A 26132-nucleotide genomic window follows, 5' to 3' on the forward strand; every position below is an offset into this window, starting at 1 on the left:
TGGGATTAAAGGTAAAATTTCTGTCTTTGCAAATGACACTAAGCTATGCAGTGGAATTATGTCCTTACAGGATGTTTCCAGTTTACAAACCGACCTCAAGCATTAGTAAGAACTCATCTTGAATATGCAGTTCTGTTTTGGGCACAAGTTCTCAAAAAGGATATTGGGGAACTGGAGAAAGTGCAGAGAAGGGCAACCAATAACCGATAACAGGCATGGAAGAGCTCAGCTATGAGGAAAGATTAGAGGAACTGAATCTATCTTCTCATGAGATGAGGAGATTAAGGGGGGATATGATCAAGATGTACAAATACATAAGTGTTCCATATAGTGAACCTGGTGGCAAATTATTCACTTTAACCGCTTGCCGACCAGCCACCGCAGTTTTACGGCGGCAGGTCAGCTCCGCGAGGTCATGTAGATCTACGTCACCTCGCGAATCGGCCACTAGGAGCGCGTGCCCCTGGTTCCGCGCGAGTGCACGGCAGGCGCGATCAGCACCGGGCACCCGCGATCGCTCGATACAGAGCGAGAACCGGGAGCTGTGTGTGTAAACACACAGCTCCCAGTCCTGTCAGGGGGAGAAATGCCTGATCTTCTGTTCATACAATGTATGAACAGCGATCAGTAATTTCCCCTACTCAGTCCCCCCCTTCAGTTAGAACACACCTAGGGAACATAATTAACCCCTTCCTCGCCCCCTAGTGTTAACCCCTTCCCTGCCAGTGGCATTTTTATAGTAATCAATGCATTTTTATAGCACTGATCGCTATAAAAATGCCAATGGTCCCAAAAATGTGTCAAAAGTGTCCGCCATAAGGTCGCAGTGCCGATAAAAAAATCGCTGATCGCTGCCATTACTAGTAAAAAAAAATGCCGTAAAACTATGCCCTATTTTGTAGACGCTATAACTTTCAAACGCTTATTGCGATTTTTTTTTTAACGAAAAATATGTAGAAGAATACGTATCGGCCTAAACTGAGGAAAACATTTTTTTTTATATATTTTTGGGGATATTTATTACAGCAAAAGGTAAAAAATATTGTTTTTTTAAAAAAATTGTCGGTCTATTTTTGTTTATAGCGCAAAAAATAAAAACCGCAGAGGTGATCAAATACCACCAAAAGAAAGCTAAATTTTTGGGGAAAAAAAGACTTAGTTAGATTTACCGGTGACGGTATTTCTAAGAGCCTTTCAGGACAACCTTGGAGAGAGCGCAGCTCCGCCTCTTCATTAGGAAACACATGCTAATCCTTTAAAACCCTCCTCTTCCACCATGGCCTCAGTTATTGTGGTCCGACTTTCTGGAAGACAAAGCACAAAAAACCACAACACCATGATAGATTTATACTTATTACTTTAACATACATTTAAGGGAGGGAAATAGCGGTTGTCCTGAAAGGCTCTTAGAAATACCGTCACCGGTAAGTCTAAGTCTTTCTCTACTCGCCTTTCAGGACAACCTTGGAGAGGATAAACAAGTAACTTACCCTAGGGTGGGACTACTGCCTGCAGCACTTTTCTGCCAAAGGCTTGATCTGCGGCAGACAATAGGTCCAACTTGTAGTGTCTTAAGAACGTTGAATAGTTGGACCAGGTGGCGGCCTTGCAAATCTGCTCAGGTGTAGCACCTGCTCTTTAAGCCCAAGAAACTGCAGTTGATCTTGTAGAATGCGGTAGAATGCCTAAGGGAGGCGTTACTCTTTTGGCGTTGTAAGCTTCCATAATTGGGAGTTTAAGCCACCTTCCTAGCGTACTTTTGGACGCTTTTTCTCCTTTACGAGGTCCTGAGAAAACTATAAACAGCGCATTTGTTTTTCTAAACTCTCTAGTGACTAAGAGGTATTGCTCAAGACACCTTTTCACATCTAATGTATGAAACGCTTCTTCTCCAGCGTTAGAAGGATTCAAAGAAAAAGTGGGTAAAACAATTTCCTGTGAACGATGAAAATTTGATGCCACCTTTGGGAGGAAAGCAGGATCTGTCTGAAGAAATACTCGATCCGAAAAAATTCTTAAAAAAGGTTCAGTAATGGCTAGTGCTTGGAGCTCGCTAACTGGCCTTGCTGAAGTTATTGCCACCAAAAAAACTGTTTTCAGAACTAAGTTTTTCAAAGAACTATTTACTAAAGGTTCAAACGGAGCTCCCGTTAAACCTTGCAAGACAACTGATAAGTCCCAACTTGGAAAATTTTTAAGAGTCACTGGTCTGTTTCTTGATAGTGCCCTGAAAAATCTGGAAATCAACGGTTCTCTACACAGCGTTTTTTCAAAATAAACAGAAAGAGCTGCTACCTGCGTTTTTAACATACTAGCTGCCAGTCCTTTCTCCATTCCCTCATGGAGAAACTCTAGAACCGAGACTATACTTTTGACTTGGAAATCCTTGGAAGAACACCAAGAATTAAATATTTTCCATACCTTCCTGTTAATAGATCTGGTTACTTCCTTCCTACTTGACAATAAGGTTTTCACTACCTTGTCAGATAAACCCTTGTCCTTTAGAATGTCCTCTTCAGAAACCAAGCGCACAGATGTAGTCTGTCTGTTTCTGGGTGACACACTGAATCCTGCGTTAGGTCTTTCCTGGCTGGTAGTCTCCACGGGGGTTCTACAGCTAGATTTAACACTGTTGCAAACCAAGGCCTTTTTGGCCAGAAGGGAGCAATTAGAATCAGGCTGGTCTTCTCGTCCCTGAATTTCCTCAATACCAGCGGAATCAGAGGAAAGGGGGGAAACGCATAGCACAGATGGTAATCCCAAAGATGGGCTAGAGCATCTATGCCTAACGCTTGATCCCCTCTGTGTAGGGAAAAGAATTCTTGGACCTTGGCATTCTGTTGACTGGCAAAAAGGTCCACCTGAGGAAGACCCCACTTTATTGTGATCATATTGAACACTTCTTGATTTAGGCTCCACTCCGCTTCTACAACTTTCCTCCTGCTCAGTAGGTCTGCTAGTAAATTTTGAGTCCCTTTTAGGTGAACTGCCGACAGGGAAGTTAAATTTATTTCCGCCCAAGATAATAGCTGGTTGTCAAGTTCCATCAGACCTTGGCTCCTGGTCCCGCCTTGTTTGGTTACATAGGCCACTGCTGTTGTATTGTCTGACAATACTTGTACATGATGACCCTTTAGTAGCTGTTGGAAAGCCAGGAGTCCCATAAAAATGGCTTTTAGTTCTCGCCAATTTGATGACCTCCTTGCTTCCCCCTTGGACCAAGACCCTTGTGCCGTCTGTCCGTCCAGGTGAGCCCCCCATCCCCAAGAACTTGCGTCCGTCGTCAGGCGCTTGTCCAAAGGAAGGACCCACGAGAGACCCTTTGATAAATTGGCTTGATCTCTCCACCACCAAAGGGACCTTTTTACGTTTGATGCTGGTTTGAAAAGTTTTTCCAGAGACTCCTGATGAGACCAGACTTGTAAGATGTTTCTCTGTAGAGGCCTGGAATGCAGCCTTGCCCATTGTACAGCAGGAATTGAAGCTGTAAGCTGGCCTAGAACTGCCATAGCTGTCCTTACTGATACTGCTAGATTTGTCTGGATCTGGCATATTGAGGAATTGATTTTTTCTATTTTTTCCCCGAGGGAGAAACACTCTCTGAAGGACTGAGTTGATGTTGTAACCAAGGAACCTCGTCTCCTGTGAGGGGTCTAGGTTCGACTTCTCCAGATTCAATAACCAGCCGAGGCTCTTGAGATGTGATTGTGAGATCTGGAGACTTGTCACCAACTGCTCTCTTGAATCTGCGAAAAACAGGAGATCGTCCAAGGAACAACCGAGACCCCCCTCAGTTTCAGAGGCTCCAAGGCTTCCGGCCATCACTTTCGTAAATATCCTGGGGGAGGATGAAAGACCAAACGGTAGGGCCCTAAATTGTAGGTGCCAAATTGAAGTCCCTAGGTTGACTGCCAACTGAAGAAATCTCTGGGAAGCCTGAGCTATTGGTATGTGGAGGTAAGCGTCTCTTAAATCTAGAGACGCCATGAAGCACTCTGGTGTTAGTAATCTTGTTATCGTATAGTTAGTGTCCATGCGGAAATGTTTGTACCTTATTACCTTGTTCAGAACTTTTAGGTTTAGGATCAAACGAAATTTCCCCGAAGGCTTTTTAACTAGAAATATGTGGGAGTAGAACCCTTTTCCCTCCTGGTGTTTTGGGACTTGGACAATAACGTCCTGTTGTATCAAATCCTTTAACAGGGTCATCATTGCGGAAGCTTTCTCCTGATCCCTTGGTAGGGCTGGGACATAAAAATCTGGAAGGTGGACAATCTGCGAATTCCAAGTTGTACCCCTGTGCAATAATGTTTCTTACAAAGGGACTTTTGACCCACAGACTCCACTGAGACAAGAAAGCGGACAATCTTCCCCCCACAGGGGTTAGATTGTCATTTGTCCTTTGAGGACTGGTCCTGAGGGGACTTAAAGAGAATTCCACCCCTTCCTCTACCCCTTTGGGGGAACCACCGTCTTATTTTCCTCTTTTTTATGGGTCTGTTGAAAAGGACAAAAATTTTTCTTAATGGGTGGTTTCTTTTTGGCCGGGAAGGCCTTTTTGTCAGCTGTTCTGTCCAGGACTTTTTCTAAATCTGGCCCAAACAATAAATCACCCGAAAAGGGAAGTCCACAGTTTGATTTTAGAAGCTGTGTCCCCTGTCCAGGTTTTAAGATAGACTGCCCGTCTGGCTGAGTTTACCAAAGCGGAAGACCTAGCTGCCATTTTGATTGACTCCGCTGATGTGTCAGCCATATACCTAATTGATTTCAAAATCAAAGGAAAAGATTCTAATAAGTCCTTCCTTGACGTTCCTGCTTGTATATGGCTCATAAGTTTCTCCACCCAGCACTCTAAGTTTCTTGCAACTACTGTAGAGGCCATAGCTGGCTTTAGACTGAGTGAAGTAGAGTCCCATGCTTTTTTGAGCAGAGAATCTGCTCTTTTATCCATGGAGTCCTTTAGCACTCCCATATCCTCAAACGCTAGATCTGTGCGGCGAGAAACTTGGGAAAAAGCTGCGTCAACGCTAGTTTTTTATTCCACACTTCTGCATCTTCTTCATTGAAGGGGAATCTCTCCTTTACATTTTTAGAAAAGAAAGGACCCCTTTCAGGGTCTTTCCACTCCTTTTTGATAGTATCCTTGTGGACTGAAATACTTTAAATTCGGATTCATCTAAACCCTGATACATTTTGTCATGCAAAGACAATTGAATTTTTTCCTCCTGAATTTCAAGAGTAGTATAAATTGCAGAAAGTAGATCGTCCACTTCGTCTAGAGAGACTTTATATCTAGAACTTCTACTATCTTCTTCCTCTTCATCTGAATCCATGACTGAGCGAAGAGTACTTGTCCCTTCATCCCCTGAATCCGCCCTCTCTGATCTAGAGGTGGAAGCTTTAGGGCTAGGTGGTGATTGCTGAGCTTCAGTTTGAACCACTGGTTTCTGCACCAGCAAAGTTTTAACTGAACACAGGGAACTTTTAAGTTCCTGTACAGAAGAAAACAATTCTTTGTATTGTTGAGAGGTTTCCTCTTCAACTAGGCCCCTGATACAGCTTCTGCACATTGCTTTCTGCCAGGAATCCCTAAGGGGGTTCTTGCAAGAAGGACACTTCCTACTAGGTGGTGGTTTTTTAAATTTTGCTTTCCTCTAAAACAAAACACACAGAAGGAGAAGTCTTACTTAAATTTATTTATTTTTTAAAACCGCCACCAACTAAGGAAGATACAAACAAATCACCACCATAAGAGAAAACTGACAGGGACCGAGAAAAGTTAACTCTGACCCTGCAGTACAGGTTCCCAATGGAGGAACAAATATAAAACCATACAAAGTCCATAAGGTACAGAATAAAAGGCCCCACTGTGCCCCTCTTACCTGGACTGGAGCGGCGTCCAAGGCGCCTGTATCCGCCATCGCTTCAGATCCCTCTTCCATTCTGAACAGAGAAGCAGCTGGGACTGTGTGGATTTTTAACTTTTCCCGGGTCCTGACGTCATCATAGATGGCCGGAACCGGAAGACGCCGCTCTATAGGCCTGTCCTTCCTGTCTTCTGCGTTCCAGGCAGCGTGGACCACGCACCGCCCCGCCTCTACAGGAAACTTGCGCTACTGAGCGTGACGTCACCCGCCCGACAGGACCCGGGACCGACATGCGGCAAATTCAAAAACCGTATCCACGGTAAAAACGCCGCCCGGTCACCGGAACCAACAACTTGCGGATCCCGGGCACACAGCGCAGCTTCCCGCAGAGCCTTCACTCCACTGAGCAGGGAGAAGCTGGGGGACTCCGGAGCTCCTTTCCTCACTAGGACGGGCTGGGATGGCCTCCTGCACACCAAGCAGCAAACAAAAATGGTAAGCTTACCCCTCCCTTGGAGAGAGTGCAGCTCCTCTGGTCCACATGCATGCACTTCCACCATGGCAGAGGACACACAATAACTGAGGCCATGGTGGAAGAGGAGGGTTTTAAAGGATTAGCATGTGTTTCCTAATGAAGAGGCGGAGCTGCGCTCTCTCCAAGGTTGTCCTGAAAGGCGAGTAGAGAAAAAACGCCAATTAGTTTCAATTGTCAATTGTCAGTTAAAGCGACGCAGTGCCAAATCTCAAACAAGTGGCCCGATCATTGACCAGCAATAAGGTCCAGGGCTGAAGTGGTTAAGGTCATCACAGAGGACACGGGGCACTCTATGTCTAGAGGAAAAACAAAAAAGATTTAATCTCCAAACATGGAATGGTTTCTTCGCAGTAAGAGCTGTAAAAAATGTGGAATAGACTCCTTTAAGAGGTGGTTCTGGCAAGTGGTTCTGCTTTAAGGCCTGGATTGTACATAATATAACTGGGTACTGACATTTAAACGGTAAAGATGATCCAGGGAAAATCTGGTTGCCTCTCGGGGGATCAGGAAGGAATTTTTTCCCCTGCTGTAGCAAATTGGAGCATGCGTTGCTGCGATTTTTCACCTTCCTCTGGATCAACTGTGGGTGAAGAATTGTGTATATGGGATTGTGTCTTTTTTCAACCTATGTAACTACAGATCAGAGTTCATAGAGGCCCACGGAACCGTTAAGATTTGAAGACTGTGTGAAAAAAGGGGCCAAAAAAAAAAAAAATCACACCTGAGCAATGCATGCGACTGTACAGGAGACATCTAGAAGCTGTAATTACAAAGGATTTTGAAAGTATTAACCACTTTGCGCCCAAGCCAATTCTGACACTTCTCTGCTACATGTAAAAATCATAATTTTTTTTTTAGAAAATTACTCAGAACCCCCAAACATTATATATGTTTATTTAGCAGAGACCCATGGGAATAAAATGGCGGTCATTGCAACTTGTTATGTCATACAGTCTTTAAGTTGTGATTTTTCAAACACTTTTTTTGAAAAAAATAAATAAAAAAACTTTCATGAATTAAACCCCAAAACAGTTGGCCCAATTTTTTTGTATAATGTGAAACATGATTTTACGCAGAATAAATAAATACCCAACATGTCACGCTTTAAAAATTACGCATGTTCATGGAATGGTGCCAAACTTTGGTACTTAAAAATCTCCGTAGGCGGTGCTTACAAATTTTTTACAGGTTACCCGTTTAGCGTTATATTGGAGGTCTTGGGCTAGAACTATTGCTCTTACGCCAAAGTTCACGGTGATACCTCACATGTGCGATTTGAATGTCGTTTACATATGTGGGCGCGGCGTACTTATGTATTCACTTCTGTGCGTGAGCACGCAAGGTCTTTAATTCATGTTTTTTTTTATTGTCCATTATTTAAAAAAAAAATTTTTTTTACACTTTCCCTGTAAAAATTGATCACTCTAGGCAGGAAAGGCTGAGATAAAAATACAATTCACGATCTCAGGCTTTCCTCCCAAGTCCCCGGCATTATTTACTTCCTCCGGCCCAGGCAAGACATAATTATGTCACGCCCAGGCCTCCGAAAAGAGCCCGGAGAAGCACCACAGGGCGGTGGAAGGGGTGGGTTGGGACATTCCCTTCCGCTGCCTGAAAGAACGATCAAGCAGCTGAATTACCGCTATGATTGTTCTAATGGTGCACAGAATCGCTGGCTGAAGAGAACGATATCTGAATCATGACTGTAGCTGCAGGCATCATTCAGATATTCCCACTGAAAGTCCAGGACGTCATATGACGTACCTTGGGTGCGAGGTGGTTAAATAACAGTCAGTTAGCGTGTTCCCTGTATCATGCCATTTTATTACACATAAAATGTACCGGTAATTTCTAAACCTATTTGTTTTGGTTTCTTTGTATGTATGGAATGCATGGGCTGTTACAGACATGCAGTGAAAATTTCATGTCAATAGCACCTTTAGAAATATGGTAACATGTTCAATACTTATTTTGCCCGCTGTATATACATTCACCAGGCACTTAACCACTTAAAGTGGAGTTCTACCCACTTTAAGTCCTCTGCATCCCAAGCTGCTCTGGGGTCTAAAACGAATTGGCATATATATTTTTTTCTTTTAAAAACTCACTGTTTTATCTGCTCCTCACTGTATTATGTGGCCGTGGCTGAGCACCTTATCTTCTCTCTGCAAGGCCTCCTGGGAGATGTTTGTCATCGAAAACCCAGGAGGCAATAGTCATGCTGAATGCAGAGAAAGAGGAGCTGAGATATTTCAGCGTGATGTTGGGGTGGGTGGGGCACGGGATGAGCGGGACCCAGAAGACAGCAGCTATCAAACACCAGCCAATGGGATGGAATCTGGGCAGGCCGCTACGTGTATGTGGCTCCGCCCACTTTCTTAAGCAGCCCAATCATTGGCTGGTGTTTGATAGCTGCAGTGTGGGAGTCCCGCCCACCCAACATTACTTATCACATCTAGTCTCTGCATTCAGTTACATATAGTGTAACTGAATGGGACAAAACTGCTCAGTGTGAAACTGCCAGTGACACCAGTGAGTTCCTGGGGCTGTACTTCAGCTGTGCTCATTATGAGGGGTTTCCACCATCCCTGTGCTGTGCTCATTATGAGGGGATCCCACCATCCCTGTGCTGAGTTCCCAGGTCTGTACACCCGCTGTGCCCCATTATGAGGGGTTCCCACCATCCCTGTGCTGTGAGGTTTGTACCCCTGCTGTGCTTATCATGAGGGGTTCCCACCATCCCTGTGCTGTGCTCATTATGAGAGGTTCCCACCATCCCTGTGCTGTGTTGCCGGGTCTGTACACCTGCTGTGCCCCATTATGAGGGGTTCCCACCATCCCTGTTCTGTGCTGAGTTTCTGGGGCTGTACTCCTGCTGTGCTCATTGTGAGGGGTTCCCACCATCCCTGTGCTGTGCTCATTATGAGGGGTTCCCACCATCCCTGTGATGTGCTCATTATGAGTGGTTCCCACCATCCCTGTGCGGAGTTTTGAAAAAAAATCAATATTTTTTACCTTTTGCTATAATAAATACCCCCAAAAAAGATCAAATTTTTTTTCTCAGTTTAGGCCGATACGTATTCTTCTACCTATGTTTGGTAATAAAAAAAAAAATCGCAATAAGCGTTTATCGATTGGTTTTCACAAAATTTATAGCGTTTACAAAATAGGGGATAGTTTAATTGCATTTTTATTATTATTATTTTTTTTACTACTAATGGCGGCGATCAGCAATTTTTTTCGTGACTGCGACATTATGGCATACACATCGGACAATTTTGACATTTTTGGGACCATGATCATTTTCACAGCAAAAAGTGCTATAAAAAACGCATTGTTTACTGTGAAAATGACAATTGCAGTTTGAGACTTAACCACTAGGGGCACTGAAGGGGTTAAGTGTGACCTCATGTGTGTTTCTAACTGTAGGGGGCGGGGCTGGACTTGTGACGTCATTGATCGTGTTTCCCTATATCCGGGAACAGACGATCAATGACAGTGCCACTGTGAAGAACGGGGAAGGTGTTTACACACACACACACACACACACACACACACACACACCTCTCTCCGTTCTTCAGCTCTGGAGGAACGATCGCAGGACACGGCCAGGATCGAGGATAGGCGGGGGCTGACATCGCTGGCGACTAGGACAGTTAAGTGTCCTTATTTAAAGTCAGCAGCTACAGTGTAAGCAGCTGCTGACTTTTATTTTTTTATTTTTTTTTACAGGACCTCCGCTTTAAGTGGTTAATTGAGTGCACCTTGCTAGTACCGGGTTGAACCCCCTTTTGTCTTTAGAACTGCCTTAATTCTTTGTGGCGTCAATTCAACAAGGTGTTGAAAACATTCTTCAGAGATTTTGGTTCATATTGACATAACCATTTTTTGCCTAAAGTATCATATAATGTTGGATCATACTTATCCCTTTTTGTTCATACTTTACTTGCCTATGTTTTGCTATGATGACAACCTGATGATTGGCTTTGTTCCAATGTTACTTCTGTTACTACCACATTTTTTTTAAATAAAAATATTGAAATACATATTGGACATTATAGCATCACGCAGTTGCTGCAGATTTGTCAGCTGCACATCCATGAGGTGAATCTCTCGTTCCACTACATCCCAAAGGTGTTCTATTTGATTGAGATCTGGTGACTGTGGAGGTTATTGGAGTACAGTGAACTCATTGTCACGCAAGTTTGAGATGATTTGAGCTTTGTGACATGGTGCATTATCCTGCTGGAAGTACCCATCAGAAGATTGTTACACTGTAGGTCCAAAAGTGAGTCATCAGACCAGGCAACATTTTTAAATCTTCAATTGTCCAATCTTGGTGAGCCTGTGTGAATTGTAGAATCAGTTTCCTGTTCTTAGTTTACAGGAGTGGCACCCGGTGTGGTCTTCTACTGCTGTAGCCCATCTGCTTCAAGGTTTGATGTGTTGTGCTTTCATAGATCAGTTTTTCAGCTCCAGTCCTCAAGGCACGCCAACAGGTCATGTTTTCAGGCTTTCCATTATTTTGCACAGGTGATTTGATCAGTTTCACTGCCTTAGTAATCACCACAGCCGTTTCATCTAAAGGAAATCCTGAAAACATGACCTGTTGGGGTGCCTTGAGGACTGGAGTTGAGAAACACTGTCATAGATGGTACTCTGCATACCTTGGTTGTAAGAAGTGGTTGAGTTACTATTGCCATTTCTATCATCTCAAACCAGTCTGCCCATTCTCCTCTGACATCAACAAGGCATCTTCATGCACACAACTGTCGCTCACTTAATATTTTTTTAAACCCTATAGATCAGGGGTGGCAAACTCAAATTCATCGGGGGCCGCATTAGCAGTATGGTTGCCCTTAAAGGGCCGGTTGTATCTGTAAGACTATGTGTCCACTATTTATTATAATAATTGGTCACTGCATTTGTTTATTACTGGTTTTATGGAGCGCAGGGTTCAGGAGTTTGCTGCGTACGAAATGCAGGATACAGGAGTACGCTATGTGCAATATCTGACCTCTGCACCCTCCACTCTCCTTCCATCCTCCCATCCACCCTGGGATGGGATGGGGTAGGATGAGATGAGGTGGGTTGGGGTGGAGTAGGATGGGATGGGGGTGGATGGGATGGGGTGGGGGGTGCCGTAGGACAGGATGGGGAGGTATAGGATGGCATGGGGTGGGGTAGGATGGGATGAGATGGGGTGGGGTGGAGTGGGATGAGATGGAGTGGGGTAGGATGGGGACGGGATGGGGGTGGATGGGATTGCCCCCACCTCACTGTAACATCCACCATTGCCCCCACCTCACTGTAACATCCACCATTGCCCCCACCTCACTGTAACATCCACCATTGATTCCACCTCACTGTAACATCCACCATTGCCCCGCCTCACTGTAACATCCAGTCATCCACCATTGCCCCCACTCATCACTGTAATGTCCACCATTGCCCCCACCTCACGGTAACATCCACCATTGCCCCCCACTCTTCATCACTGTTCCAGTCCAACATTGCCCCCACTAGTAATCACCTTAATAGCCAGTCCAACATTGCCCCCACTAGTAATCACCTTAATAATAGCTAGTCCAACATTGCCCCCACTAGAAATAGCAAAACTCACTGTACTTGAACTACGCGCTCTTGCAGAATAGCCGAGAAGATCCACAAGCAGATGAGGGAGGGGTGATGACGTCAGCGCGCTCCTAGGCAGCTGCCGGCGCCGCTGGGTGTACCAAGATGGCCGACCACTCCGGAGCTAGGCTGAAGCCGCGGTGCGCTCCGCGGATCACGGATCGGTAACGATCCGTTGCACCACTAGTGGCAATGGACGGCCCGTTGCGCGGGCCACATGGCAAGGTCTGGCGGGCCGAATTCGGCCGACGGGCCTTGTGTTTGCCACCCCTGCTATAGATGGTTGTGCGTGAAAATCCCAGATCAGCAGTTTTTCAAATACTCAGACCAGACTGTCTGGCACCAACAACCATGCCACGTTCAAAGTCACTTAAATCCCCTTTCTTCCCCACTCTGATGCTCGATTTGAACTTCAGCAAGTCGTCTTCACCTCGTCTAGACGCCTAAAAGCACCAAGATGCTGTCATGTGATTGGCTAATTAGCAATTTGTTTTACTAAGCAATTGAACAGGTGTACCTTACATTAGGAACTAGGATCTGGTACACCACTGTCAAATTTACGTTCCTAGTCTGTTCCTACTCTGTTTCGGAGCTTGTAAACTACACAAGAATGGTCACATGCAAATAATATGTATTTGTTAAAAAAAGCTAAATAAAACCATTTATTTTTTATAATGTTACAATATTCAAGTCTCAACTCTACTGAAAAACTAAGATTTTAAGACAGTAAGAAGGGTAACAGTGCAACCCTCTGCAATTAGAAAGTCTACAGACCTCTCAGATAAAGGCCAATTAGAAGTGCACCGGTGTATTTCAGTGCCATTTTGAATGGCACCCTAACCGACCTTCACAACATTCCTGTGCTGCAATAAACCACACTGCTGTATGTTCAGATGCATTGCAATTATATTTTTTTCCCCATCTGCTCTGGTGCGCTGGCAACCCATTCAAACGAATGGGGTCGGGTAAAGCAATGTGTTTTAACGTACGTGAGTTTATACCAGGGGGTGGGCAAACTTTGACTCGAGGGCCGCAATGGGTTCATATATTGGACCCCGGGGGCCGGACCAAGAGTAGATGGACGGTGTGTATGTGTGTACATTACACAGGGGTAATATAACTGAGGAGGGCTATCGGAGACATAATACAGGAGTGAGGGGTAATATAGAAGTTATATTACCCACGTATATTGTCTGCTAGTAGCTTAGCCCGCCTCAGTTACATTACCCGCCCTACGTTTGATGGCATGGCACAGTGGCTGCGTTTGATGGCATGGCACAGTGGTGACAATTGATGGCACAGTGGCTGCATTTGATGGCATGACACAGTGGTAACAATTTATGGCACAGTGGCTGCATTTGATGGCATGGCACACGACCGACGCTCACAGGATACCCCCAGCTCTGCTGCCCTGTTAGCTAGCGTTCCACGGGCCGGATTAAAAGGTCCGCCGGGCCGTATACGGCCCGCAGGCCGTATTTTCCCCATTCCTGGTTTATACAATACACTGGGGCAGACAGACATTAATCCAGCGTTAGACGACCATTTAAATGCAGGAATGCTTGCCTGTCCTGCAGTATGTAACTAATGGAGTTATGCTTTCTAAAGACCAATACCAAAGTATCTGCCAATGTGTAGAAAACAAAAAAGACCAAGGAAGGCACCATTAACCAATTAAGGACCAAGCCTGTTTTTTCAGACTGTTTACAAGTTACACATTTTTTTTTTTTTTTGCTAGAAAATTACTTAGAACCCCCAAATAATAAAAAAAAGTTCTAAGACCCTACAGAATAAAATGGCGGTCATTGTAATACTTTATTGTCAGTGGTCTTACAAGCGCACTTTTTTTAGGAAAAAAATCACTTTTTTTTAACTAAAAAAAAAAATAAGACAACAGTAAAATTAGCCCACAGTTTTTTTTATATTGTGAAAGATAATGTTACGCTGAGTAAATTGATAGCCACCAACATGTTATGCTTCAAAACTGCGCCCGCTCGTGGAATGGCGTCAAACTTTTACACTTAAAAATCTCCATAGGCGACTTTTAAAAAAATTCTACAAGTTGCATGTTTTGAGTTACCTCACGTGTGGTTTGAACACCATTTTTATATGCGGGCACTGCTCACGTATGCGTTTGCTTCTGCGCGTGAGCTCGTCAGGACGAAGTGCTTTAAAAAAAAAAAATTCTCATTTATTTTACTTTTGATTTTAAAACAGTTTTAAAATAAAAATTGGGTCACTTTTATTCCTATTACAGGGAATGTATACATCCCTTGTAATAGAAAAAAGCATGACAGGTCCTCAGATCTCATATTTTGACGTAAAGGAATTTTTGTTTTTCATAATAAGCATCCTTTACCTGCAGACATTCCTCTTTTCACTTCCTCATTGTTCGTTTTTGCTCAGAAGTTGCTCTATATCTTCTCTGTTCTGTTCACTATCTGCTTGTCTGATTTTACTGACCACCGTGAAGGAAGGCTTTACTGTGGTGGTCAGTGACATGCTCGCCCCCTCCTGGGAACTACATCTGTGTGGCAGGACGCTCTCTACATGTTAGAGACTTCAAGGTGTGAATTACTGGGCGTGCCGCAATGCATACTGGGAAATGTAGTTCTTACATGAACAAGCGATGCAAACCAGGAAGTGAATGAGAGAACAGAAACTAGAACTCCAGGGGTTGATATAGATGAAGGAATTTAATAGGTATTTACTCGTTTTTTAACAGAATCATTACACTATTCTGTCTGTCTACCTTGCAGACATTAATTTTAGGCAAAAAAAATGGTTTCTTTTACAACTCCTTTAAATGCAATAATAAAATAAAAATAAAAAATTGTCATTTGAAAAAGTTACAACAAAAAAAATGTCCCTTTAACACATATGGGCGGAAGTGACGTTTTGACGTAGCTTCCGCCCTGCTATGGTATGGAGACGGGTGGGAACCATCTTGCCCTCACTCGTATTCATACCAAACAGGGTGCGGGAGATTGGGGGGCCCTCTCCCGCCTCCGATAATGGTAATCTCACGGCGAATCCGCCACAGATAGCACCCTTATCGTAAACAGGACCAGCCAATGAAAATATGTATATCTCGGTTGTGGCAGCAGCTGCTGCCATTGCCAAGATATCCATCTTTAAAGTGCTGACGTATATGTACAGGAGCCGGTCCTTAAGTGGTTAAAAACCAGAACAGGAACCATGAAAAAAACAACAGAACTAGATACTGCCTGCCATTTTTAAAGAGCCAACTGAATGACCTTAGGCCCAAACCAGGCATCAGATGAGGCAGAAACATCCACTTTGTAGAACTCAAAAGAACCTTCTAAGACAGGGGTGTCAAACTGAATTTCATCGTGGGCCGCATCAGCATTATGATTGCCCTCAAAAGGGCCGGTTGTATCTGTAAGATTAGATGTCCAGTGCATCCCCTCCCCATACATTAGATGTCAAGAGCCACACCACCATCAGAAGTTGAGTCCCCCACTCTCCCTTACATCACAGTGCACCCCCCTTTCCTTATGCTGCTGCTGGGAAGAAGCTGGATGCATTGGTTGAAAGCAGAAAGTAAGGGTCTAGAGTAGGACCAGAGGAGGGATGGAGCTCTGCTGCAGGAGAGGTGTGAGGGCCACATGAAATGGCCTGGAGGGCCGGATTCGGCCCGCGGGCCTTGTGTTTGCCACCTATGTTCTAAGAGATGAGATAGCAGCCTTGCAAATCTGGGAAACTGTTGCACGATTCCAAAAAGCCCAAGAAGCACTTCGAGATATAGTAGAATATGCCTTGACAGTAAAAAGGTGTGATCTGATTCTTGAGACCATAAGCCTGCATGAGATCAGTGTGACCAACCTAGAAATGGTGGAATAAGAAGGTACAGTAAAACTTTGGTTTAAGAGCAACTTGGTTTAAGAACATTTTGCAAGTCAAGCAAAATGTTTTAATACATTTTTACTTGATATACAAGCGATGTCTTAATATACAAGTAGCGTAACGTCACAACCGAGTATAAAAGAGAAGACGGGCACCTCTAAGTGTAGCAATATGGTTACATTTAATGAAGGTACAACATTTAGCAACATATTGCTACACTTAGAGGCATCTCTCTTCTCTTTTAGACTCTGTAGCTCCTGCTGGATTTTGCTTCTAATCTCCTCTGTGGAGGCTTCCATTTGTCGATGGACATTTTATTGTTACACAACCAATCACATTGCTATAATCTTTTTATATGGACTATAAACTGAAGGACCTATGAATAAATGGTTGTGGAACAAATCATTTGAGTTTTCATCATTTCTTATGGGGAAATTCCCTTTGATATACATGTGCTTTCCAGCAGCCATTTAGCCACTAGGATTGCTTTTACAATAAAGAGCAGACAAGATACCAGGATCATGACTTCTGCAGCAGCCATAGCACTAGTATACAGTAACCACTGAAACCCAAGGATGTACAGGGATGTCCCATGGTGGGAAGTGCTTAAAGGCACCCAGTAAACAAGGTAGCTACTGGTTCTCAGCCTGACTGACCTACTCACTAAATCAGTCTTTGGAAACAGGGCAAGCCCTGAGGCAAGTTTCCCAACATCCAATGCAGCAGGATCCAGGCAAAGATTAAGAAAAAAGTGCTACAACAGCAATGCTAGAAAATATATTTCCATTCTCTTAGGAAACTAGCAAACACGAGGCATGCTAGTATTGGGAGGGGTTATCCTGAGCTGGCCTACTTTTTCTGTTGTCATTTGCCATTGTCCAATCCTCCTGTAGGCAGCAGTGTAACATTAAGGTTAAACGACTCCATGTGTCCCTCAATGAGTGAGAAAAAAATCTTATATTATATTTGAATGGCAAGCACTTGTAGCTCGCTTTCCTGAAAAAACATTGGACTTGCAGGAGGTGGAAACTTTTACTGTATGAAGGAATCTCAAATAAGGGAATTTCAATATGCTCAAAACACATCCTCAACTAGATCTCTTCTTGCTGGAGGGAAAAAATGCATTGTTAATATGGCAAAAGGTTAGTACAGTCACATTACTTACAGGTTTTCTCCAGGGTTGACATACACTTGGCAAGGGAGGGAGCGTGTCAGCTTGGCATTGGTGTCTACAGAGGCTGGTTTAGGTTTCTAAAAAGGAACAGATATATAAAATGTAAAATGAGGAGCTTTAGAAAAGAGGTATTTTAACTTGCCGGTAAAATACATATCTTGGATTACAGTAAAAGGGAAAAGGCTGAAAATGTATAGACCCTGGACTACAGGCTGGTACCGCCAGGTGATTGGACACTTGCAAAGCTTTGCAGGATACGCCCCCAGGGTGTCCCCTATACCCCTACCCCATTCCACAAGTCCTCATGCCGTGTACACATGACCGTTTTTCATGACAAGAAAAATGCAATTTTTTTAATTGGTCGTTGCAAACGACCATGTGTACAACGATATAAATGGGCATTAAATATTTAGACCCTGCTCTATTTTTTCTCTTCGTTTTCGACGTCGTCGTTTTTTTCTCGTTGTGAAAAACAGTCGTGTGTAGGCTTTAACGACAGGGAATAAAAAAGCGCATGCTCAGAAGCAAGTTATGAGAAGGGAAATTTGCATAATCAGCCCAAAGGGTGGCGCCATTCGAATGGAACTTCCCCTTTATAGTGCCGTCGTACGTGTTGTACATTACCACGCTTTGCTCAAGCATTTTTTTATCACGATGGTGTGTATGCAAGGAAGGCTTGAGAGGAATCACGTCGAGAAAAATTACGTGTTTTTCCATGACATGAAAAAACAGTCGTGTGTACGCGGCATAAGTCTTTTTAGCAAGCAATGCGGAGTAAAACAAACAGCATGGAGGAGGGCCTGTGCTCCAGTGTTAATTTTGTTGACTAAAAAGGACAAAAACATTTTAGTCGACTAAACGAATATCATTTTAGTCTACTAAAATACGACTAAAACTAAAATGCCATTTTAGTCAAAAGACTAAAACTGAAATGAAATTTGACTTCAAAATTAACACTGGTCTGTAGTGCATGTTCATACCTCAATACCATAAATAACATATGAGATTTTTCACTCCAGCAGTATATAATGACTTTGGAAGTTGTACAGAAATGTTAACTAATGCATTACAATTTAATTACACCCATTCGATTTTAGCTGACTAAAATTAGTTTTAGTCGACTAAAATGTACTGGAGATTTTGGTAGACTAAAACGTAGGACATTTTAGTCTACTCAAATATACTGGAGATTTAGTCGACTAAATATGACTAAAACTAAAAGCAATTGCAGAAGACTAAAATGGGACCAAAACTAAAATGCCATTTTAGTCCTAAGACTAAAACTAAATTTGTTGCCAAAATTAACACTGCTGTGCTCTGTACTGTACTTCAAGATATGGAATTTACAGGAAAGTCAAAATTATTTTCTTAACTGTACAGGACAACGGCTGGATATTTATAGACCCTGAGATGTCCCCAAGCAATGAATGACAAAAGTGGACCACAACAAGGTAAACAGAACTGTGCCAAGAGGCCAATCAATGAAATGCATCAGGGGACCCAAATTCAGAGTGCTACTTCAAGAACCTTGCAGTTGTAAACTACATCCCCAGAAGCTTGTACATCCACCTGGTGGAAATTGGAGATGGTATGAACTGAAGACCAGAGCAAAATTGCAGTATGGTAGGACAGCATTACAGAGATAAATAGGGCAGTGGAGAGGCAATATAAAACCTTCTCACCAGCTCTCAAATACCCACTGAAAAGCTATCTGAAGGCACATTACTTTTCAGAGGGCAATGCAAGCGTGAACGATTCAAAATTGACCTCCGGTCTTGTTTTCGGTTTTTCACAGTTGTACAGGCTACTCTCCTGTACTGAAAACTATACAGCTCAATCCCACATGACAAAGGTTTGTATAGAAAAAAAGTTCTGTCTGAGAAAAGCAGATTTGAACATCATTGAAGCTTTAGAATTTATTTTACATCACAATTATTTTGTTTTTAATGGTTCCCATCACCTCCAGGTACAGGGCATAGCTATGGGCACCTGTAGTGCCCCTTCCTACGCCAATCTGTATCTGGGAGAGTGGGAACGAATTACACTTTGGATGATCTGGATCCATTTTTGGACCATGTGGTAGTGTGGTTTTGTTATATTGACAACATTCTACTAATCTGGAGGGGTCCTGATGGTTTGTTGCAGACTCTTGTGCAACAATTGAATATCACTACATTTAATCTCTCTTATGACATCCAATATCAACACAATTTAATTTCTGGATATCCATATACACAAAGAAACAAATGGCATACTAACCAGTAGCCTGTATAGAAAGCCAACAGCCACCAGCTTTCACCCAAATCAATCAAGTTAAATCGATACCATTTGAGTCAGTATCTGCATGTCCGACAACTGCTCAGATGAGATCATGTTTAGGAAGGAAGCTGATGAACTCAGGTCAAGACTCTTCGCACAGGGATATTCTCATAAATGTTTAAAAAAATCGTTTAGAAAAGCATCAAAAACTAGGCAAGAACTTTTGTATGAAACCAAAGTCAAGAAAAATTATGATATCCAGTTACAAATCATCACTAGCGTCTCGAACCAACAAGAACACTTTAAGAACTGTGTGCATAAAATACTGGCATGTTCCGGCATTGGATTTTATAGTTGAACCATTATTGCGGGAACGTCCAGCATTTACTTTTAGCAGAGCAAGGTTTTGGCGAGACAAACTTGTCTCCAGTGAATACAGGGGGGTGCTCGGGATCCATGTAAAAGATGTGGTATGTTTAAGAGTGGAGCATGTGGCTATTGCCAGCACATGGATACTGCCATTCGAAAAACACTTCCAAATGGAGGCAACTTTACTCCTAGGCATTTTGCAAACTGAAAGACTTTTGGGGTGGTATACCTCTTGTAGTGTGAATGCAAATGTTTCTATGTAGGCAAAAATGAATTGTGGCAAAGAGCATACCTCCACATTCCAAGTATGAAAGCATGTAACCCATAACCATTCTGGGGCCTAACTATTGAAAGCCATACAATCGATGTAAGGCGTTCAACATTGGTTCCATGCTGAACCAGTTCATTATGGTTGGTTTTGTGCATATTTAAGCATGATTGGATATGTGCGTATATATTCATTTACATGATGTACAGTCTGTCTATACGGACTCCATGTTGCTTAAGACCTTTTTACTTTCTAGGCACACTTTTGGACGTTTACATTTGTACCAATTCATGAATTCTTAGCATCTGAGAGTACCTGATGAGTAATTTTCTCGATACAATGTACTATTGCCATATTTCGGTTCGAATGTACCGTCTAGGCCAGGCATGTTACATGCCTGTACTGTACCGGCCCCACCCAGATTTTACTGCTCATATCTTACTGGGCCTCTGGTGACTCACTTTTTGGTGAGGATGTTGGTTTATTTCCACCCTATGTTTAATGCCATATATTGGCCTGCCACTAGGGAGCTCCAATCTGTACTTGTACTCACTTTGAATCCATTTTACCATGACGGCGCGCCACTTGACATCGCCACGATGCGCCACATGACGCCGTTGTGTAGCTATGTCAGCATGCCACGCGGCTTGGCTGTGTAACGTCACAGCTGGGCGACATTCATGGTGCGCTTGGGTCACACACCCTGCGCTGTTGCAGACACTTTGCGATCCAATATGCCGTTCCAAGTGTCTGCACTTATATCATATTAGGCAGAAAGTAAATATAGCGCCAGTTTCCATCAGTCAGTCTCTCTTTCACTTGGCAGATTAGAAGGAGCCACATTCTTCCACTCCATGTGCAAGGTTAGTCTTTCAGGCCATATGTGCTTTATAGCTCTGTTACTATTGGTTGTGATCCCTACACCGCTATGTTTGCAGTAGTTTGGGACTACACCATACACTACCATGTTATTTCTTATAACTTATGTAGCCAATAGGCTACTTTTGCAGCAATTTTTTAGACTATATGTGGACCTTAGCCATAGGATAGACTTTGATGCAATTGGCTGGTGATTTCTGGAAGCTTATATACTAAGGCTGTGTCTATGAATGACACTAACGATATCATGCACTGAACACATGAATAGCTGTAGCTAGTGGCCATGTTGATCACATTTAAAATTTTATTGCACCAACTTTGCCCTTTGTATAATAAACCCTTATGTTGAAAAGTGTTACCCTTGTCTCTAAAACTCTTAATGCAAGCTATAAACTAAGCTCTGCCTCTAAGAGCGCTACTGTTGTAGAGCGAGGCCTCTGAGCAGACCTGTCTGTGGTAACAGTGTGTGTTGCAGACGCTTATTCTAAAATCATAATTGGTATTGCTAATTAATGGGAGCTCTGACACTTCCGTAAAAACAAACGTCAGTGTTAAAGGGTTAATTGCGTAATTAGCCCAGTGACAATCGCTCTCAGGCTGCTGCCACTTAGATTGTGGACCCGCAAGCTGGAAAATCTTTGTGCTGGGTGCAGTGGAGAGTGGCATTGTTACACAAGTGACAGCGGGGTGTGAGGTCGGCCTGTCCTCCGTCGCAAGTTAGCATGGAGGGGCGGGGATCTGACACTCGCTTTCGTCACACATTGGCTAGCAGCATAACGGGATAGTTTTGCATTACGAGCATTCAGTGCATTGTTGGGAATTAGCTCTGCACTGAAGGATTGTAACCTGTGTGGAAACAGTCCTTTGAGATAAGCAGGTGCATATTTTTGTTTTTCTGTTGTCATACAGCAACAGCTTCTTCCTACCCCTTTTTCCTACCTCCGCTTTCTGTTCTATCTTTTCGGCTTGCAACATATCTGTCTGGATTATCAGCATATAAAAAGATGAACAAAAATGAACTGACTGCCGAGTGTGCAGTAGGAGGAATTGACGTCAGTGGAAAAAATCCTGAAGGCTTGATAAATGCCCTACAGGAGTTTGATATCCAGGCAAACCAGAACCTGGAGGAAACTGGACCAGAAAGGGTTTCCACTACTCCAGAGCCCAGTGGTTCAGAGGCGGCATCACCGGATAGGCCAGAGACTGACACCGGTATACCATGGATTGTTACCTCCAAGCCACCGCATGAGCAGGCCAACACCCCATTCCTGCAACCAGCATAGACTCTCCTCAAATGCAGGAAACACTACAACGCCTTAGGGAGACGGATCCTGTGTTGTACCTGCAGTTCTCCGAGCGCCAGGCTGAGAGAGAGGAGCACAGGGCTGCGGCTGAGAGAGAGGCTGCGCAGAGGGAGGCCGATCATGAAAAAGGGCCTGGGGACTTATACCTGGATGTGGAAAGTCGCTTACGCACCACATTCCATAAGTGGACTAAAGGCTTGAAAGCCGATTGCTTTGAGTCCCTGGAAGATCTTATGACTGAAGATCAACTTTTGCACATCTGTCCTACAGACGTCAGACAGTTTGTGCTGGAGCAAAAGCCAACCTCTGCCAAAGTAAGAGCAGAACTGGCAGATACCTATATTCACTCTAGGATATCTGATCATCGCAAGGATCCTCCGAATGGCTGGAAAGGAGGGAAATCACACATGACAACCCCTCCTCTGCCTGCCAATCAACTTCCTCAGCGGCCGGAACCTGCAGTTCCTGGTGCCATGGTATTCCCGACTGACAACCACAGATACTGACAACTACATCTGTGGGAAAGCCAGACATCTCAGGATGCAGTGCCCTGAGCAGAAGAAGCCAACATCACCTGGCCATCCGGCCAGCCACCCTTCTGCTGTGCTGTTCGTCGGTGGGAAACCTCCAGGAACCAATGCCAAGTTGCAGCAAGTCATCGTAGGCCACCGGACGGTAACAGGCTTTCGTGACACCGGAGCTGAAGTCACTTTGGTCAGACCAGAGGTTATAGAAGAAACAGACATCATCCCAGAGAAGTTTCTTACCCTCACTGGAGTTGGGGGAACCCATTCCTGTGTGCCCCGTGCCTATGTTTTCATCAATTGGGGTGCCGGAAGTGGGATGAGAGAGGTGGGCGTCTCAGAGGAGATCCCCACTCCTGTGTTCGGTGCTGATTTAGGTAACCTTGTTTCTTACGATGTCCCTGCTAAGAGCACCCAGAAAGCTCCCACGGAACACTCTGGACCTACCCAGGTACTGTTTACAGATGTTGGGGAAATATCTGGGCAACCTGTGGATGGACAGAGGGAGGGTGGAGTTGACGTGCAAGGTCCTCCTTATTCAGAAACAGGAGAGGAGATCCCCTTGCTTGTGAAGGTAACTGATGCTGCAATGGGGAAGAAGATGATCACTCGCAGTGCTGCCATGATGGCCGAGGTGCAGGCCCCCGTAGCAGGTCTCTGGGCCCTCTCCCTGTTCTGACCCAGTGGACTCCACCTCTGTTGAGCCTCAGCAGCCGTCCTTGTTTGCCACAGGACTGCTGGCTGGGACTTGTTGTTTTCCACCTTTGAAACAGCACTGCAGACAGACCAAACACTAGCACTGCTCAGGTGTTCAGCTAATCGACCCCCTGCAGAATATTGCAAACACAAGGTCTACTGGGATAAAGGGAAACTGTACAGAGAATGTTTGCCTACAGAGGGGAATGAGGCTGACACAGGTAGCAGGCAGCTGGTTGTACCCAGTCAATTTAGGGGACAGCTTCTAAAAGTGGCTCATGAGATTCCCCTAGCAGGGCACTTGGGAATCACTAAGACCCGAGGCCGGTTACATCGTTAGTCAGGTTGAAAAAAAAAAAAAGACTAGTCCATCAAGTTCAACCATAAGAAATAAAATAATATCATACAATCACATATACCCAATTCTATACCCACAGTTGATCCAGAAGAAGGCAAAAATCCCCAGCAAAGCATGATCCAATTTGCTACAGCAGGGGAAATTTCTTCCTGATCCGAGAGGCAATCGTTTTTGTCCCCAGATCAACTTTACCTATAAATGTTAGTACCCAGTTATATTATGTACATTTAGGAAAGTATCCAGGCCGTTCTTAAAGCACTTTACTGAGCTGGCCAGAACCACCTCTGCAGGGAGTCTATTCCACATTTTCACAGCTCTTACTGTGAAGAAACCTTTCCGTATTTGGGAGGTGAAATCTCTTTTCCACTAGAAGTAAAAAGTGCCGCCTTGTCCTCAGTGTTGACCGTAAAGTGAATAACTCAACACTAAGTTCACTATATGGACCCCTTATATATTTGTACATGTTGATTATATCTCCCCTTAATCTCCTCTTCTCAAGAGTAAATAAATTCAGTTCCTCTAATCTTTTCTCAGAGGAGCTCCTCCATCCCTCTTATCAGTTTGGTTGCCCTTCTCTGCACTTTCTTCAGTTACCCAATATCCTTCTTGAGAACTGGGGCCCAAAACTGAACTGCATATTTCAGGTGAGGTCTTACTAATGATTTGTACAGGGGCAAAATTATGTCTCTCTCTCTCTGGAGTCCATACCTCTCTTAATACAAGAAAGGACTTTGCTCGCTTTGGAAACCGCAGCTTGGCATAACTTTTATTGGCCTACGACGCTCACTGACCTAGCTGACTACTGTCGGTCCTGTGTTACCTGCCAGCGAGTTGGCAAGGTAGGGGATGTACAGCGGGTTCCGCTAAAACCTTTTCCTGTGATTGACGAACCTTTTAAGAGGGTGGTGGTGGATATAATTGGGCCTTTGGCCATCCCTAGCAGTTCAGGCAAAAGTTTTATCCTGACAGTTGGTCGACTATCCCACATGTTATCCAGAGGCGGTGGCTCTCTCCTCCCTCCGGACAGACAAGGTCGCTGATGCTCTGCTGGGAATCTTCACAAGAGTGGGGTTCCCGGCCAAGCTCATTAGCGATCAAGGCCCTCAGTTTGTGTCTGACTTGATGCAAGCTCTCTGTCTGAAAATACAGACGACGCATATCATGGCCAGTGCTCATCATCCACAAACGGCTTGTGCGAGCGTTTCAATGGCACCCTGAAACAAATGTTGTGCACTCCCAGGGCAAGGACTGGGAACGGTATCTGCCTCATCTGTTTGCTTACGGAGAGATGCCTCAGGAGTCCACAGGCTTTTCGCCATTTGAACTTCTGTACGGACGGAGGGCAAGAGAACGCCTGGACCAAATCTGAGACACCTGGGAGGGCAAGACTGCCGACCCAGAGGTCACGGTTATGGATTATGTAGTACAATTTTGAAGAAAAAAAAATGGAGACGCTGGTGGGAATTGTGCGGGAAAACATGACCGAGGCCCAGACCAGGCAGAAACAGTGGTATGACCATAATGCTAGGGAGCAGACCTACAACGTTGGTCAGCAGGTGTATGTTCTGCTTCCACTGCGGAAGAACAAACGCCAAGCAGCATGGGAAGACCCGTTCACCATCACCCAGCATCTGAATGATGTCACCTACTTGGTCAGGTTGGGAGAAGGGCGTAGACGGCAGAAGGCCATTCATGTGAACATGCTAAAAGCCCATCATGAGTGCACTCCAAACTGACCCCCATCCAGGTACCTGGGCTGAAGAGAGTGCTGGCAGTACATGGTAGCAGGTTTACGGGGAAACTTGGGAGGACGCACCTCGCTATCCACCAGGTGGACACTGGGGCACATCCTCCCATTAAACAGTCGGCCTATCGCGTCTCCCTGGAGGTGCTGGCCGACATGAAAAGGGAGGTGGAGGAAATGCTGCAGCTGGGGGCGATTCAGAAGTTCCACTGTGCCTGGACGTCCCCAGTAGTCCTGGTCCCCAAAAAGGATCAGACAACCAGGTTCTATCTTGACTACCGGAAGCTGAATGCCATCACCACTGCAGATGCCTATCCCATGCCCCGGATTGATTAGTTAAGATAGGCTGGCGGCCGCCCACTATATAACAAATCAAGGATCTGACAAATTCCTCTGGCCCCTGAGGTTTGGGAAAAGTCAGCTTTCATCACCCCATTCGGCTTGTTCGAATTTACCATCATGCCGTTTGGGATGAAGAATGCCGCAGCTACCTTCCAGAGAGTCATGAATGATTTACTGGAGGTGCTGGAAACCTTTGCCGTAGCCTACCTGGATGACATCTCCGTGTTCAGCCCTACCTGGGAAGAATACCTGGTGCACCAGTCACAGGTCCTGGACCGATTGACAGCTGCCAATCTGACTGTCAAACCCAGT

The 26132-nt window shown here is 44.4% G+C and overlaps 1 protein-coding gene across 4 annotated transcripts in view; it reads right to left on the minus strand.

The window, feature by feature from the left end:
* The window catches only part of MED25 (mediator complex subunit 25), a 555669-nt gene that overhangs the window by 224047 nt on the left and 305490 nt on the right, over positions 1-26132 (minus strand). For all 4 annotated transcript variants that reach the window (XM_040327573.1, XM_040327575.1, XM_040327572.1 and 1 more), the window contains one exon: positions 17069-17154. In XM_040327573.1, coding sequence (XP_040183507.1) covers positions 17069-17154 — 86 coding nt within the window. The remainder of the gene's footprint in view (positions 1-17068; positions 17155-26132) is intronic.

The sequence above is a fragment of the Rana temporaria genome, chromosome 10 (assembly GCF_905171775.1).
Source record: "Rana temporaria chromosome 10, aRanTem1.1, whole genome shotgun sequence".
NCBI classification, from domain to species: domain Eukaryota; kingdom Metazoa; phylum Chordata; class Amphibia; order Anura; family Ranidae; genus Rana; species Rana temporaria.